The following is a 13,372-nucleotide window of genomic DNA, read 5'->3' on the forward strand; positions in this document are numbered from 1 at the left end:
CTGGTTCAGCTTGATGCCAATGGGTTCTAGTTATTTGATCCCGTATAATGAGAAATTAGGGTGTGAGACAGGACCGTCAACTCATGCACCAAAGTAACTGGGTCAAAATGTGAAAACCTGCCAGATAGCCATTGGGGAGGCCTTTGGCTGGAAGCCGAGATGGGCAGATTTTGAAGGAATTAATTTGACGACCTGTCCCTAAAGTTATACTTGTGGCTGAGGAAGAAAGCAGGCTCTGAAGAAGCTTGAGGGGGGCGGGGGCGTGGGACGGGATGGGAGGTGTCCGTGCTCAGGCTCCACTGTCTCTGACAGCATGCTCTGGAAAGAAGAGTTGTGCACCTAGCTGGAGAGACCCTGTGAATGTCTAGGGAAACTTGTGATTTTCACAAAACAGCCAAGTTCCTGATTATTCTAAGCAGAGGGTCGGGAGGGGCAGGGTGTCACTCTGAAACCACAGAATACCCAAAGCCTCTTTTTTTTTTTTTTTTGGCTGTGCTGTGCAGCTTGTGGGATCTTAGTTCCCCAATCAGGGATCAAACCCAGGCCCACAGCAATGAAAGGGGCTGAGTCTTAACCACTGGACCACCAGGGAATTCCCTAAAATCCTCTTATTTGGGCAGTAAAATACCTCTAGACTCCTTTGGGAGAGGAGGGCAAAGTGGGTTGTTATTACAGATTAAGCACTGAGAAGTATTATTGAATCACTTTTTAAATGAAGGTCCAAGAACCTGAAGCTTGTAAGAAGCCCACTGTTAACACGTGGCCTCCAGGAAGTGTCCTGGTATTGAGCTCTTCTGTGCTGCTGAGTCTGGAGGCGCAGGAGCCTGAGCCGGGGGTCAGCGCACAGGGGTTGGAGCCAGGCTGCCACTCCTTGTGCGGCCCAAGGCAGATGCACAGCTCTGTGAAATAAGAGTAATAATAGTATCCATCTCACAGGGCTGTGATGGAACGAAAAAACTGTATGTCAACTGCTTCAGCACACAGTATTCAAGAAAATACTGGTGTAATTACAAGTGGCAAAGGAGCCTGGCATACTGAATTTCTGCCCCAATAAAAACCAAAAAACCCTAAAAACCCTAGTGCAAGAGAACATCAGAAGAGCCAAGACAAAGGCCTCCCGCAGGCAGGGGATCACCAAGGGCTCACATAATTCACACTGGATAAGCCATGCCCTGCTGAAAACCCTTCAGTGGCTGCTCGTCCCATCAAAACCCCTCTGCCCAGTCAGTTTTCAATCTCGGTTTTTTCTAACCAGGGGACTTTTGGCAATGTCTGGAGACGTTCAGGGTTGTCACAACTGGGGAGGTGCCGCTGGCGTCTAATGGGTAGAGGCCAGGGACGCTGCTGAACACCCTGCAACAACAGGACAGCCACCTCACAGCAAAGCATCCCATGGCCCAGAGCGTCAGCGGTGCTCAGGCTGAGAAACTCCGGTCTCCACCACCTCCCTACCACCCACCGCCCACCACTTCTGGTCAGGAAAGCGCCACCTCTTCCCATCTCAAGCCAGTGGGTCCTGCCCACTTCTGCTTATGCTGTTTGCTTCCAGCGTAAACCCCATTGCACTGCAAAACTGAGGCAAGACATAGGCTCTTTCAACACTTGGTTGTTCAGTCTTACAGGAAGGTAGCGGCTGCTCTTGGCGGGGGTTGGGGGGTGGTCCATCAGTTCACTGCTTTAACCTACGTTCTCCTAGCTCATCCTATCATATCTGCCCCAGCAAGGTCAAGGCCAATCGTAAACCCCTGCACCCTGCACGCTGAGATGTACTCTCGAAATCTGTGATGTTCACACCTTTCTAACCTGGGACCCCATCCTGCAAAAGGGGCTCAAGCTTAGTTTGTGCACTGCTGTCCACTTGTCCCCTCTCATCAGTTCACTTCTTCCTTCAGTCTCTTCCTGTAGAATAGACTGACTGCTCTCAGATCCTGGAACAAATCCCTCCCCAAACATAACCAGAGAGGGGTCCAGCCTGCACTGCGAAAGGGAGGGAACTCTAGGGGCTCCCTGCTGTGGGCACCCTAGCCGAAAGCCGAGGACAGGACTAAAGCCAGCATTCCCATCCAGGACACCACCAAGTTAAGATAAAAGCAGAAACTAGACAGCACGGTTCTTGCAGGCTCAATGCCTAACTTCTTAGCACCTGCAGGGCTGTGACTGCCTCATCATGTGTTTGCGGGGCCGTGATGATTCGAGGGGCTGGCAGACGGCTGTGGGAGTTGAAGGCAACGGGTATGGATGGGAGGGACTCTGGCACTAGGCTCCTTCCCAGTGACAGTGTGGGTCCCGGACTTACACTGAGAGGGATTAAGCCCCGGCTTAATTCAAAACCTCAAGCGTCTCACCTGGGGTATTATCCAACAGGCACTGAAGTAGAATCTCCCCTTTCTGTAAGACGCTCTCCGTCAGGGACTGGTGTTCATCTATATCTTTCTTAAATTGCTTAAAGCATATCAAAAAAAAAAAAGAAAAAAAGTTTCATTACTACCATTTCGTATAAGTTATTAAAAATGATCCCTTGTTCAGTAGCTTGATTCCCCTTTAACCCACCCAGTCTTCAGAATCCAAGTAAACAGTACGATAGTTTAACTTCACCTTCTCTGAGCCCAAGGCAAACACAGAGTCAATCCTTTTTTCTGTTTACAGTTTGACAAAAGAAAAGCTTTCTTTTCCCTGGCAGAGCCTGGCTCACGAACAGCCTGGAGTCAGGGTTTCCTGCTTGTGCCACACCTCACAGGGCTCTCTTTAAACTCAAAACACGGACCTGGTAAGCAAGAGCCACAAGAGCAACGCCTTTCACATGACCACAGGGAGCTGCTGCCTCGCCCCACGTCCTCCCCTCAATGTCCTGCTTTCTGTGGACCTTAGGACATGGGAAGGCGTCAGGGAAGCTGACGGTCTCCTAAGCAGCTGATTTCTTTTCCCCTCGCAGTATCAAGCCTTGTAGCCGTTTCTGGTTTTTCCTTTAGCTGCTAAGATGTAAAGTCAAATCTGTGACCACCTTTAGTACAGGGTGCAGAAACTGGCAGTTTAATTTTTTTTTTTTTTTTTGCGGTACGCGGGCCTCTCACTGCTGTGGCCTCTCCCGTTCACTGTTGTGGCCTCTCCCGTTGCGGAGCACAGGCTCCGGACGCGCAGGCTCAGCGGCCATGGCCCACGGGCCCAGCCACCCCACGGCATGTGGGATCTTCCCGGACCAGGGCACGAACCCGTGTCCCCTGCATCGGCAGGCGGACTCTCAACCACTGCGCCACCAGGGAAGCCCGGCAGTTTAATTTTGAAGTTACAGTTTTACTTTTGGATTTACTGTATTCCTGTCTTCAGTTTTCCTTTTCCCTATTACCTATACTTATTACTTTATTCTTTAGCACTCTCTGCAGTTTATATGCTGCCAGGAACCCACTGTGTTATTAAGACAAAGTATGTAAGACAGAGTCACAAGTGAAAATACATGAACACAAGCATGTGTGCTTATATTAGGTCAAGGTAGCTCATACATATGCCTGAGCCAAGCCCCATTCTGTGTAGGGAGGGACTGACAGTGTGGTCCCACTCTGTGACACAGTTGTGTGGATGACACAAGTGGGCTAGGCTTCGCTGACCTGCAGGGGTAACTCCCAGCTCAGATCTCAGCTCTACCCACAGAGCAAGATAGTTGCTTACGACCACCCTGGAAGTGGAGGTGCAGGAGGACAGGATGCGGGATAAAACGGAGGGCATGGAGCTGTTCTACGTGACACCTGCTCTGACGGGAGCGGGGCTGGGGCACTCCAGAAAGGCCACCCAGGTAGATCCAACTAGGGCAATTTCCAGGCAATGTCCTCTCCCCACATTGGTGATGCCCCTGGGCCTCCCGGGGGTGGGCCCTGCCCAGCTCTGCACATACCCTCCGGGGGTCCCACACAGAGGACCCTTGCACTCGGCCTTCCTCTCCTTCCTCAAGTGTACTCCGAGAAAGGAACTCTGGCAGCCTCTCTCCATACAGCAGGAAACAGCATTCCCACTAGGGTAGGGCAGCTGGCCCACCCAGGCAAGCCCCCTCCCCTAAACTTTAGTAGGCTCCCAAGTTGTAAAACAAAGGCCCTGCCTCCTGCCTGGGTGTGGTGGGAGCTCTGAGTGGGGTGGTACGGCCGTGGCTCAGGCACAAGTAAATCACACGCTCTCCTACTCAAAGGACTGTCCCAGAAAACCCCTTCTAGACCAGCGTCAGGTTCAGACCACAAACACCACCTCTGATCCTTCAGAAGAGGTGAGAAAGGCTTGGCCAACCAGACATGCCAGAAGTCAGTGGGCACTTCAGTCACAGTTAACCTTTATACTTAGGGTAACCGATTATCATCCAATTCAGAACACTTTTGAGAATGAAGGGGCACCTACTGGTAATTATGCCACAACAGCACAGACTGTCACCCAAAATACACCTGTTCTAAAGTCAAGTTCACCGGAACCCACAAAGAGATTTTTTAAAATCACAAAATCTAAAAAGAGGCCACCTCCACCCCCCAAAAAATACCTTGAGAAGCAAACTGGATCCTATTTTTGTTTATATACCATCAAAATGCCTTGTGTATATTCTGGAGTCAGTACAATTGCAGCTCAGATCCTTAAATCCAGTCAGTGTTGTCCAAAAGAGCTTTCTGTGATGCTGGAAAGGTTCTGAATGCTCTGTTCAATCAATATCATAGCCACCAGACAGATGTGATGACTGAAGACTTGGAATGTGGCCAGATAACTGAAAAATCTGATCTTTAATTTTACTTAATTTCAATAGCCATGTGTGACTCTTGACTTCCGAAGAGTGCAGATCTATGCCTATCAATCCCTGAGATATTTGGAAAATCACATCACAAATAACCCTGAAGTATTTCTGATTGAGGATAAATAAAATGCACTTTCTTCTAATTCTATTTCGCCTGGGAAATAACTCATACATGTTACAGTTTTTCAGCTCTAAGAATTTGAAAAGAACCTCTGATTAGACTTCAGGTAAAAATCAATGGACCACAACATACATAGCGTCAGTTATTTGAACTTCTATTTTCTCATCAAGTAATTTAGCCACCACTCTCGTGAGTGAACAGTCAGATGCCAGGACCACATATTACCCGGTAAAGCTGCAGAGAAGACTTGAGGCCTGTCAGGCTGGACCTGGATGCAGTCAGGTGGTCAGCAGCGTCTGCTACATTATACAGCCAGCGGATCAGCTCTTCCAGCTGACAGCAAAATGTCTGTGTAGACAAATTGACACGTGGTGTTACCCATGGAACCGCTGTTGACATTTTCAAAGGCTAAAAATACCTGGGGGAATCCCAGGATACAGACTGCGCACCTTTCGAGAACATTCCCCCACTGAGGTGCTGTCTCCTCTCTCCTCCATGCCTGTCCCCACCCCGTGACTCCAGACCTCCGCCAGGGCAGTAAGAAGAGCGCACCTGGTTCTGTGGCCCCTCAGTCTGAGAAAGTCCAGCCCCGCAGGTAGGGACAGAGGAGCTCAGGTGAGGGCAGGGACGAGGACAGCCCAGAAGGGACCTGTCTGGCACAGAGACCAGTTCCTGGGCCAGCACTACCGCCAACTCTAGAACTGCTCCTGGGGAAGACATGGACGTAAAATACGTGACCGTGATCGTGACTGACCTGATCCTATGCCTGAAAACGACTGAATTAAAACTGCTTGTCCCTGTTCTGCTCCCACCCGCCCATGGAGCTGGGGCCCTAGACTCCTGCCACCCACTCATCAGGGGTGGCTGTGACCCAAGCACTTCACCCCATGGTCTCTCTCGGTCTTTCATCACAAAGGAGGGCACATGCTAACACCTGTCCCATCTGCTTCACCATACAAATAGTCATCCATGGGACATCAGGGGGCAGGTTAAGCCCTCCTTGAGAGCTAGAAAATTTCTGTGATGTCGCTCCTGGGGACACAGCCCTCGGGCTGGCTGCCCTGCTGCCGTGTGGACACAGCACCTGGGCGCTCAGCCGGAAGGCAGGCCGTGGGCTCTCCGAGCGTGTGTACAGCCACGCTCCAAACATCCTTGTGTCAGGGACCACGCAAAGCCCTCGGCATGAATTACTTCATTTAATCCACACGACAGTCCCACGGAGGCAAAGCTCCCCATTCTACAAACGAGCAAACTAAAGAGACTGAGCCAAAGTTCACATCTGCCTGATGCTGACAACCCGATTCCATGGAGTATCAGCTCCATCTCCTGGTGGTCTTAGGTGGTCCACAAGAGAAGGTTCAGTGACCGAGAAGCCTAGGAAGCGGCGCATCTGATACCTCCAACCCTGCAGTTACACCGCTTTATCAAACTGAAACTCTGAGAAGTCCTTCGGCCAAGAAGCACTTTCACTGAGCCCCTATTTCCTGAAGGCATCTGAGCACCGGTCCTTCCTGTGCAGAGTACCTGTTAATCCTCAAGGTCAAGTGCCTCGGGGAGCAGCCTGGGTAGTGGTTAGCAGCTCAGGCTCCAGCCCTTGCTAACTGTGAACGGGTAGGTTACCTCATCCCTCACTGCCTTTTTCTCCAACTGGGACATGAGAACGCCAGTAGAAAGTCATGAGGGTTAGACAGGAGAAGGTGCAATACAGTGCCTGGCGCGTCAGTACTCAGTGTCACTAGGTTTTAGTATGAGGTTAGTGGACTTGGGGAAGAAGAAAGAAGACTCCTCTGAAGGGCTGAGTTTACCTTCACACACTGCACGAGCGACTCTCTTCCCTGCTCTCCTCCTTTCCTGGGAGGCTGCCCCTCGGCATCTGGATCCGAGAATGCCCTCTGGTCTAACATCGCCGGCAAGGAGGCGCGTGCTCTCAGTGGTCCAGAGGAGACCCCCAGGGCCTGGCTGCTCGCCAGACTGCCCTCTCCCGCTGAGCCCCTTGCACGGACGAAGGAGCGTAGCAAACAGTGGTTGTGGTCCTCAGGGCTTCGGGACCCTCTGAGGGCAGCCCCAGAGGGAAGCTGGCTTTGGCTGGAGTCCGACGGGAGGGAAGCTGGCCCATCACTGTCTGACACGTCCAGGGATCTCTGCCGTTCGGCGGCATCAGTGGGCAGGGGCACCAAGGTGGGAATGCAACCCAGATACGAAACCAAGCTAGAAACCTGCGTCAGCCGAGAGGGCAGGGCCAGATACTCGTCATCACTTTCCACCTCCTCTTGTGGTTTCCATCCAGACTCCGTGCAGGCGAAGCGCCCGGTACCCTGGCTGGCCCTCTTCTCCCTCTCCAGCCCGGGTGAGGGCCACCCTCTGTCCCGTGTTCTCAGGCTGGGAGAGCCCAGCTCAAGGTGCTTGCCCACAGGTGGCCAGTGCTTCATGCCCCTCAGGGCTGGCTCTCTGCTCTCCCAAGGAGTGTCCCTACTGCCTGGGGCTCTGGGGGTAGAGGCAATGGGGCTACAAGACGCCAACCCCACACTGCCCTGCTTCTGGGGTACTCCTGAGGGCCACCGCTTAAGGATCGGCTCTCTGGGCCCTGAGGACGGCAGGGCAGCGGCCTCTGCTGGTGGGCAACTGTGCGAGACATTAGTGGGTGACTTCAGGGTGCTTGCTGGGGAGACAGAGAAGCTATCCAGGTCTATGCCCGAGTCCTGCAGGACGGGCTCAGCCAGCACGCGGCTGTCAAGGTGTTTTGGGAGCTGAGGCCCGGGCCTGAGGGGGTAAGTATAGTCCAGCAGGTCTTCATACTCTTTATTCGGGCTCCAGAGCGGGGAGTGGCGGTCAGGGGAGGGAGGCAGGGAATCTGGCAGCACGCAGGCCCAGTACTCGGCCTGGAAGGACAGGCGCCTCCTGCCCAGCCCAGGAGCATCGCCCACTGAGGACACTGGCTGGGGCGACCACTGGAGCCGAGGCCCCAGCCCCACCACCGAGGGGGCCGACAGCGGGACAGCCAGCTCCAGGGAGGAGGAGACCTTGGCAAGGGGGCAACTCTGAGGCTCCACCTTTTCCTGGTGACCCTGGAGGCTGCTGCCCGGGGATGAGGCAGAGACGCTGCAGCTGGAAGACTGAGGCACAGTGGCACCTGGGCTCACCGCGGACCTCCACCTTGACGGGAACGGGAACCCTGAGACGTGAGACTGTGGGCTGTGGTCTAGCGCCTGCGGCGACTCCACTGGGAACGGGTCATCTTCAGTGTCAGCATCATGTCCTGAGCAAAGAGTGGTGGTTCTGGGAACGGTGCGAGTCTGAGGCAGCTCCTCTGAGGCAGAAAGCCTAGTCTCCTCCATCTGCAGTGACAGGAGGGAAGGAAAAGGTGAAAATAAGCACGCCAAATTTCTTTCCTCAGTGACAAGTTGGCACTTTTCTCTGGGGACCCAGATGATACTGAGGAAAGGTCTTGAAAGGAAGAGCCTGCTACCTGGTGCAAGAATCAGACAGAGTGTGCCGCCGGTGACTGGAGACGCAGCCTGCTCCGGGGAGCAGACCGCCGGCCCCGAGCTGATCCTACCCCCGCCCCGTCCTTTCCAAAGTTCTTCCTCCGCAGATGCCTAGTTCGTGAGTGAGCGGAACTCAAATAGCTCTGTCGCGCTGAAGCTGGAACACACTGCCTAACCTTTGAGAAGCGTGTCCTGGGCAGGCAGAGCCTCAACCATTCTGTCGCTGACAAGACTCGCATCCAAACCTGGCAGTCAGGCAGCCCACCTGGCTCAGCTCACACCCAGCGGTGACGCGCGGCAAAATGAGTCATTCACCTCAGCCTCTTCACTTCAGGTTTTTAACATGCTTGATGAAGAGGCTGCCCGCAAGGCGGGCAGGACAGCACAGAGGTTAAGGGCATGGGCTTTGGAACCAGACAGACCTGAGTCCAGCCCCTAGCTGCCAGCTTCCAGATTACGACTTTGAGCCTCACTTCTCTCACCTGTAAAATGGGGGTAGTGATAGGACCGCTTCCTCAGGACATGTGGATTAAATGAGCTCAAGGGTGAAAAGCACAGGGTGAGAGCTCAACAAACAGCAGCGCTATAATGGCACCAGACTCACACTCAGGAAACAGCCCATTTCTGTGTTTGCTCACGTGCTGCCGGCCTCACTGAATCTGACTCAGGTACCCGAGCCTTGCACCGCCCCTAGCCCCCAGGCAGGTGGGCCTAGCCTGTTTTCTCCCAGTCAGCTCAGCACCTCCTCACAAGATGGGGCTCTGGGGGCAGCATGTGGCAGTCAATGCCACAGTGCCACAGAAGAGATCAAAGCCGTTCCCATGAAAGGCCTTGGCAAGCAGAACACAACAGGACGTAGAGATGGGAGGGACAGGTCCATCAGATAACCTTCTCAACTATACTGAGGGCCTGAAAGATCCGGTGATTTGCCTGAGGTCACAGACACAGGCAGGGCTCCCTGCTCCACGTGACTCCCATTAGGTGAGGCTGCCCTGTAATCAGGGAGGCCCCCAAAATTCTCCTTGCCCAGAGATGGTGCTGCCCACCATAGGGGCTCTAAGGTACCGCCAGGTTCCCTGGGTCCCAAGGGGATACAGTCTCAAAGCCCTCAGGAGCCCACAGCCCCTGACCCTCCTTTCGCACATCTCCTCAGGGGCCCTGTAAAGCCTACACATCACCGAGTCTAAAACAGGGCATGGCTTCCCCTGTCAGGGCTCCCCTGGCCTAGCCCTCTGGACAGCAGGTCTTGGCCATAGCTTCCCTGATCCTCAAAAGGTCACCAGTCACATGCCTGAGGAATAGGAGATGCTGTGGACAGAGCCCCCTGCTGGCCCCAAGGCCCAAGTCTCCATGTGAACCTGTAAAACAGAAATCATCACACCCAAGCTCCCCGACTTCCCCACCTCGTACGGGGGCTGGGAAAGCGTGTCAGATGCTGAGACAGTGCTGGAAGGTACTCTCACAGGACAGTTTTAGGTGACGCTACAGCCCCACTTGCCTCAGCCCCTACCTGGCTTCTCACGGAGTGCCAATCTCCAGTCCCCAGGCTGGCAGGGGGAAGCAGGGAACTGAGAGCTGGCTGAGACCCACCCGCTGCAGGCTCCCTGCTGGCCCCGCTGGCCTGTGGCTGGCAGGCTCCCGAGGGGCCAGGGCCAGCCCCACCGTAGCAAGCAGGGGCAGGGAGCCCCTGGGCACCCCCGACAGGAGAGGCAGGCCCCCCTCGGCTTGCAGGTGGGGCGGCTGCTCCCCGCGTGCAGGCCCTGTGGGGTCCAGCTCCTGATCCGGGCAGCTCCACCCCCCAGGGCACGGGGGCTTCGCGGCCGCGGCTGCCTCTGCCTTTTCTTCTCCCAGGGCCATCAAGATGTTCCTAGATCAGGGCTCTGCTGAAGCTTCAGCTCCCTACAAAATGGGAAGGGGAGAGAAAAAGAGAAGCTTTCTGCATCTATGGCTAAGAAACCTTGTTTTTTACCTTTTAATGATTAAGACAAACACTTTTTTGGCCAAAAGAGCAAATGATGGCTCCCTCCTTGAAGGAAAACAGAGGTCTGGCTTTTCCTCAGCTCCAGACCCTTCCACAGGGGACACGGGAGCACATCACTGTGTCCTCTGCTGTTGTGTGGCTGGCAGCAGTCCCAGCAGCAGGTGCCAGGAGGCTCAGTGCAGGCCCCAATCAGAGTCAAGGTCTGTCCTGCCTCAAGTCGCCTTTCCGCCCCTGTCACTTTGGCCTAGCCCCGCTGGGTAAGGGGCCTGGCCTGGGCCCTCCCTGCACCAGCCTGCAGCAGTTGTCGTTGCAACACAGCCGGCGGCAGGCGGCTCCAGGCCACAGCGGCCGAGAGGCAGCCTCGCATCCACACCCGGCCTGGGGGGCTCCAAGATGGCCCGTGACCGGAGGGAGCGGCAGCTCTCCTCCTGCTGACTGGGTTGCAGGCGGCGGGCAGGTGGGCAGGAGGGGCGGGGGACCAGGGTGAGCACTCGGGGTGAGAGAAGGAACGATCTGGGAGCTGGATCTGAAAACAGAACCGTTCCAACAGGAGCTTCAGGGACCACAGAGGGAGACCCCCCCAGCCTGAGTGTGCAGGCAGGGGCTCTGCCAGGAGCCCTGGCTGGATGGGGTGGGACAAAAAACGGGCAGGAAGAGAACTCCAGGAGGATCTAGACAGGGAGGCGAGGGAAGCGCAAGCGCCCAGGATTTGGGCGGCCGCCTGGAAGGCACTGGGTCAACCTCAAAGCTAAAACCTGGCCAGAAACAGCCCCGTGTCCTCAGAGACGAGAAGGCCGGTGACGGCAAGAGGAGGCGCTGGTGGCAGCAGGGAAGCCTGAGGGGGCGGAGCGCTGGGACCGCGGGCTCATCCTGCTGGGCCCTCACACTGGGAACCACCACTGGTGAGGACCGTGTGCCCTGAAAACAAGAGTGTCCTGCCCTGCCTGCCTGGCGAGGCTCCAGACAATCAGAGGCGAGCCTAGAGCACAACACGCGTCACACGCACTCTCATCTCCTTCTCACAGCCAGCAGCACGTGCGCAGGGACTAATCAGAAGAATGACTGTCTTGAACCGGTCACATGTGGTTCAAATATAAAATACACTGCACATGTAAGTCTCCCTCCAGCCCTGTCCCCATTCCTAAAACGAGCCAGGGCACGCGGGGCATGACGACAGCGCCTGTGCACAGTGCATGCTGAGTGTCAGCTAGTGTTTGGGGGGGCAGGGGCGGAATCAGTGCAGAAAGTCACCTTGCAAGGAACGAAGGAGTCCAACAGAGGACGAAAAAGCAGGTATTTTTTCATATAAATCAAGCAAAATGCTTACCACTACATACTCCCACAAAAACAGGTAAATATGCTAATTAAAGTCGTGTGTGTTTCTCACCTCGATTGTATATGCAGACAAACACCAAAATCTATTTGCATCCTTCCCCCTCTTTTTACATGAAAGAGCAAACTGTACAGGACACGCTGTTCAGAACCTTGCTTTTCTTTCTTCTTTTTTTAAAAATGAAATATCTTGGAGATCTTTCCTAGCGCTCTCTTTTTTTTAACCACTGTCCAGCACTGCACTCCACTGTAAGGATGCACGCCAGCGTATTCCACCAGTCCCCTACTGGTGGATACTTACGTTAGATCCAACCTTTTGCTACTATAAACAACGGTGATCAACAACCACGTACACACACCACTGCACGTGTGCTAGCACACCCACAGCGCCAACAGTCAGAAGGAGAACTGCTGAGGCGAAGGGGACCCGCGTGTGTACTTCTGGCATATGTTCTACCTCTACAGGGTGGCATCAATTTATACTCCCACCGGTGGCCTGAGAGAGTGCCAGTTTCCCGCAGAAGGCAGGTCCTCCTATCCTCATTTCACAGGGGGAAACCTCTCAGAGAGAGTCAAATCCAGGCCTGTGTGACTCCAGAACCCAACCTCTTTATGAACTGGGGAACAAGGTACAAAACAGACAGACACACAAAGTAGAAGAGGGGAGAGACTGGTACAGGGACAAAGAGATGAGTGACCAAGTCCTGCTGAGAACGATTTTCATGGAGCCACATCCTCACCTAGTGGCTATTTAAGAAACTGCACATGAAGACGATTCAGGCAAACTTTTCACAATTACAGGAATAAGCTGAGCCCACAAGCTGGAAATATTAGGGTGACGGCTGAACCTAGCCTGCAGCCTCCAACTTCTACTTCTTGCTCCACCTCTAGAGATTCTCTCAATGGCCAGAGTTGGGCCATGATGGGTGGCTAATACCCCTTTTACTCTCCTAGTCCCCTCCCCCTCCACTAAAGCGTGTGGTCATAAGACAGGACTGGAATGAGATGATGCTGGGGCAAAAGAGGGGTGCACACAAATGACCTCTTTGTTTTAATGATGTATTTTTGATTTGTCTTGTCTGGATCTCGTTATTCAAAAAAGAAGGTATCCATTCATTCTGGGGGTGAGTGGTGAGCTAGAATTATAAGCTATGCAGCAGATATACCTCTAGATAACTTACAAGTATACATACAAACTTGAACTAGGTTAACAGTGTCGCCAGAGGCCCTTCAGTAACCAGGAAAGAAGGGCTGAAATTCAGTGATTTTCATGGAAATGGTACTTCTGAAGAGCCAGATTATAGGTGGTTATTTTCTCAGTCTGGATACGCAGTCCCTTCATAATCTTACTTATTAATCTGCCTAACAAAGCATGCTGTATTTTCCCTGCGCCACAGGAGTTTTATGTGAGAACTAAGACAGATTCATGTGAAAGAAAAAAAGTCCATGAGCGTTCATTCCAAATTCTATGTAAAGTAGTACAGAATACAAAGAAAAATCAACTCGGAGCGAGATAATCAGGGGAAACTCCTTGAAGTAATGACTGCTGAACACATCAATCATGTCAAAGAAAACATCAGCCTAGCCAATGTACAAGCTTTGGATTTCTAGGGCTCAACTCGGTCTGCATCTGTCAGGTGGGCATCTGTAATACTGCATGGAAGTCCAGTCCTCATTTCCATAGATTCTAGATT

At 53.5% G+C, this 13,372-nt stretch overlaps 1 protein-coding gene across 1 annotated transcript; it reads right to left on the bottom strand.

Annotated features, from left to right (window-relative positions):
• Positions 1-2,134: 2,134 nt before the first annotated feature.
• On the bottom strand, positions 2,135-10,222 carry CEP68 (centrosomal protein 68; the record flags this gene model as incomplete). The annotated part of the gene is given in 5 exon segments (XM_079721383.1): positions 2,135-2,442; positions 5,106-5,228; positions 6,686-8,215; positions 9,876-10,075; positions 10,078-10,222. Coding segments are annotated over 5 exon segments (2,121 nt in total). The 3' UTR covers positions 2,135-2,319.
• Positions 10,223-13,372: the final 3,150 nt, after the last annotated feature.

This window comes from Hyperoodon ampullatus (genome assembly GCF_949752795.1).
Source record: "Hyperoodon ampullatus genome assembly, chromosome: 15".
Taxonomy (NCBI): Eukaryota; Metazoa; Chordata; class Mammalia; order Artiodactyla; family Ziphiidae; genus Hyperoodon; species Hyperoodon ampullatus.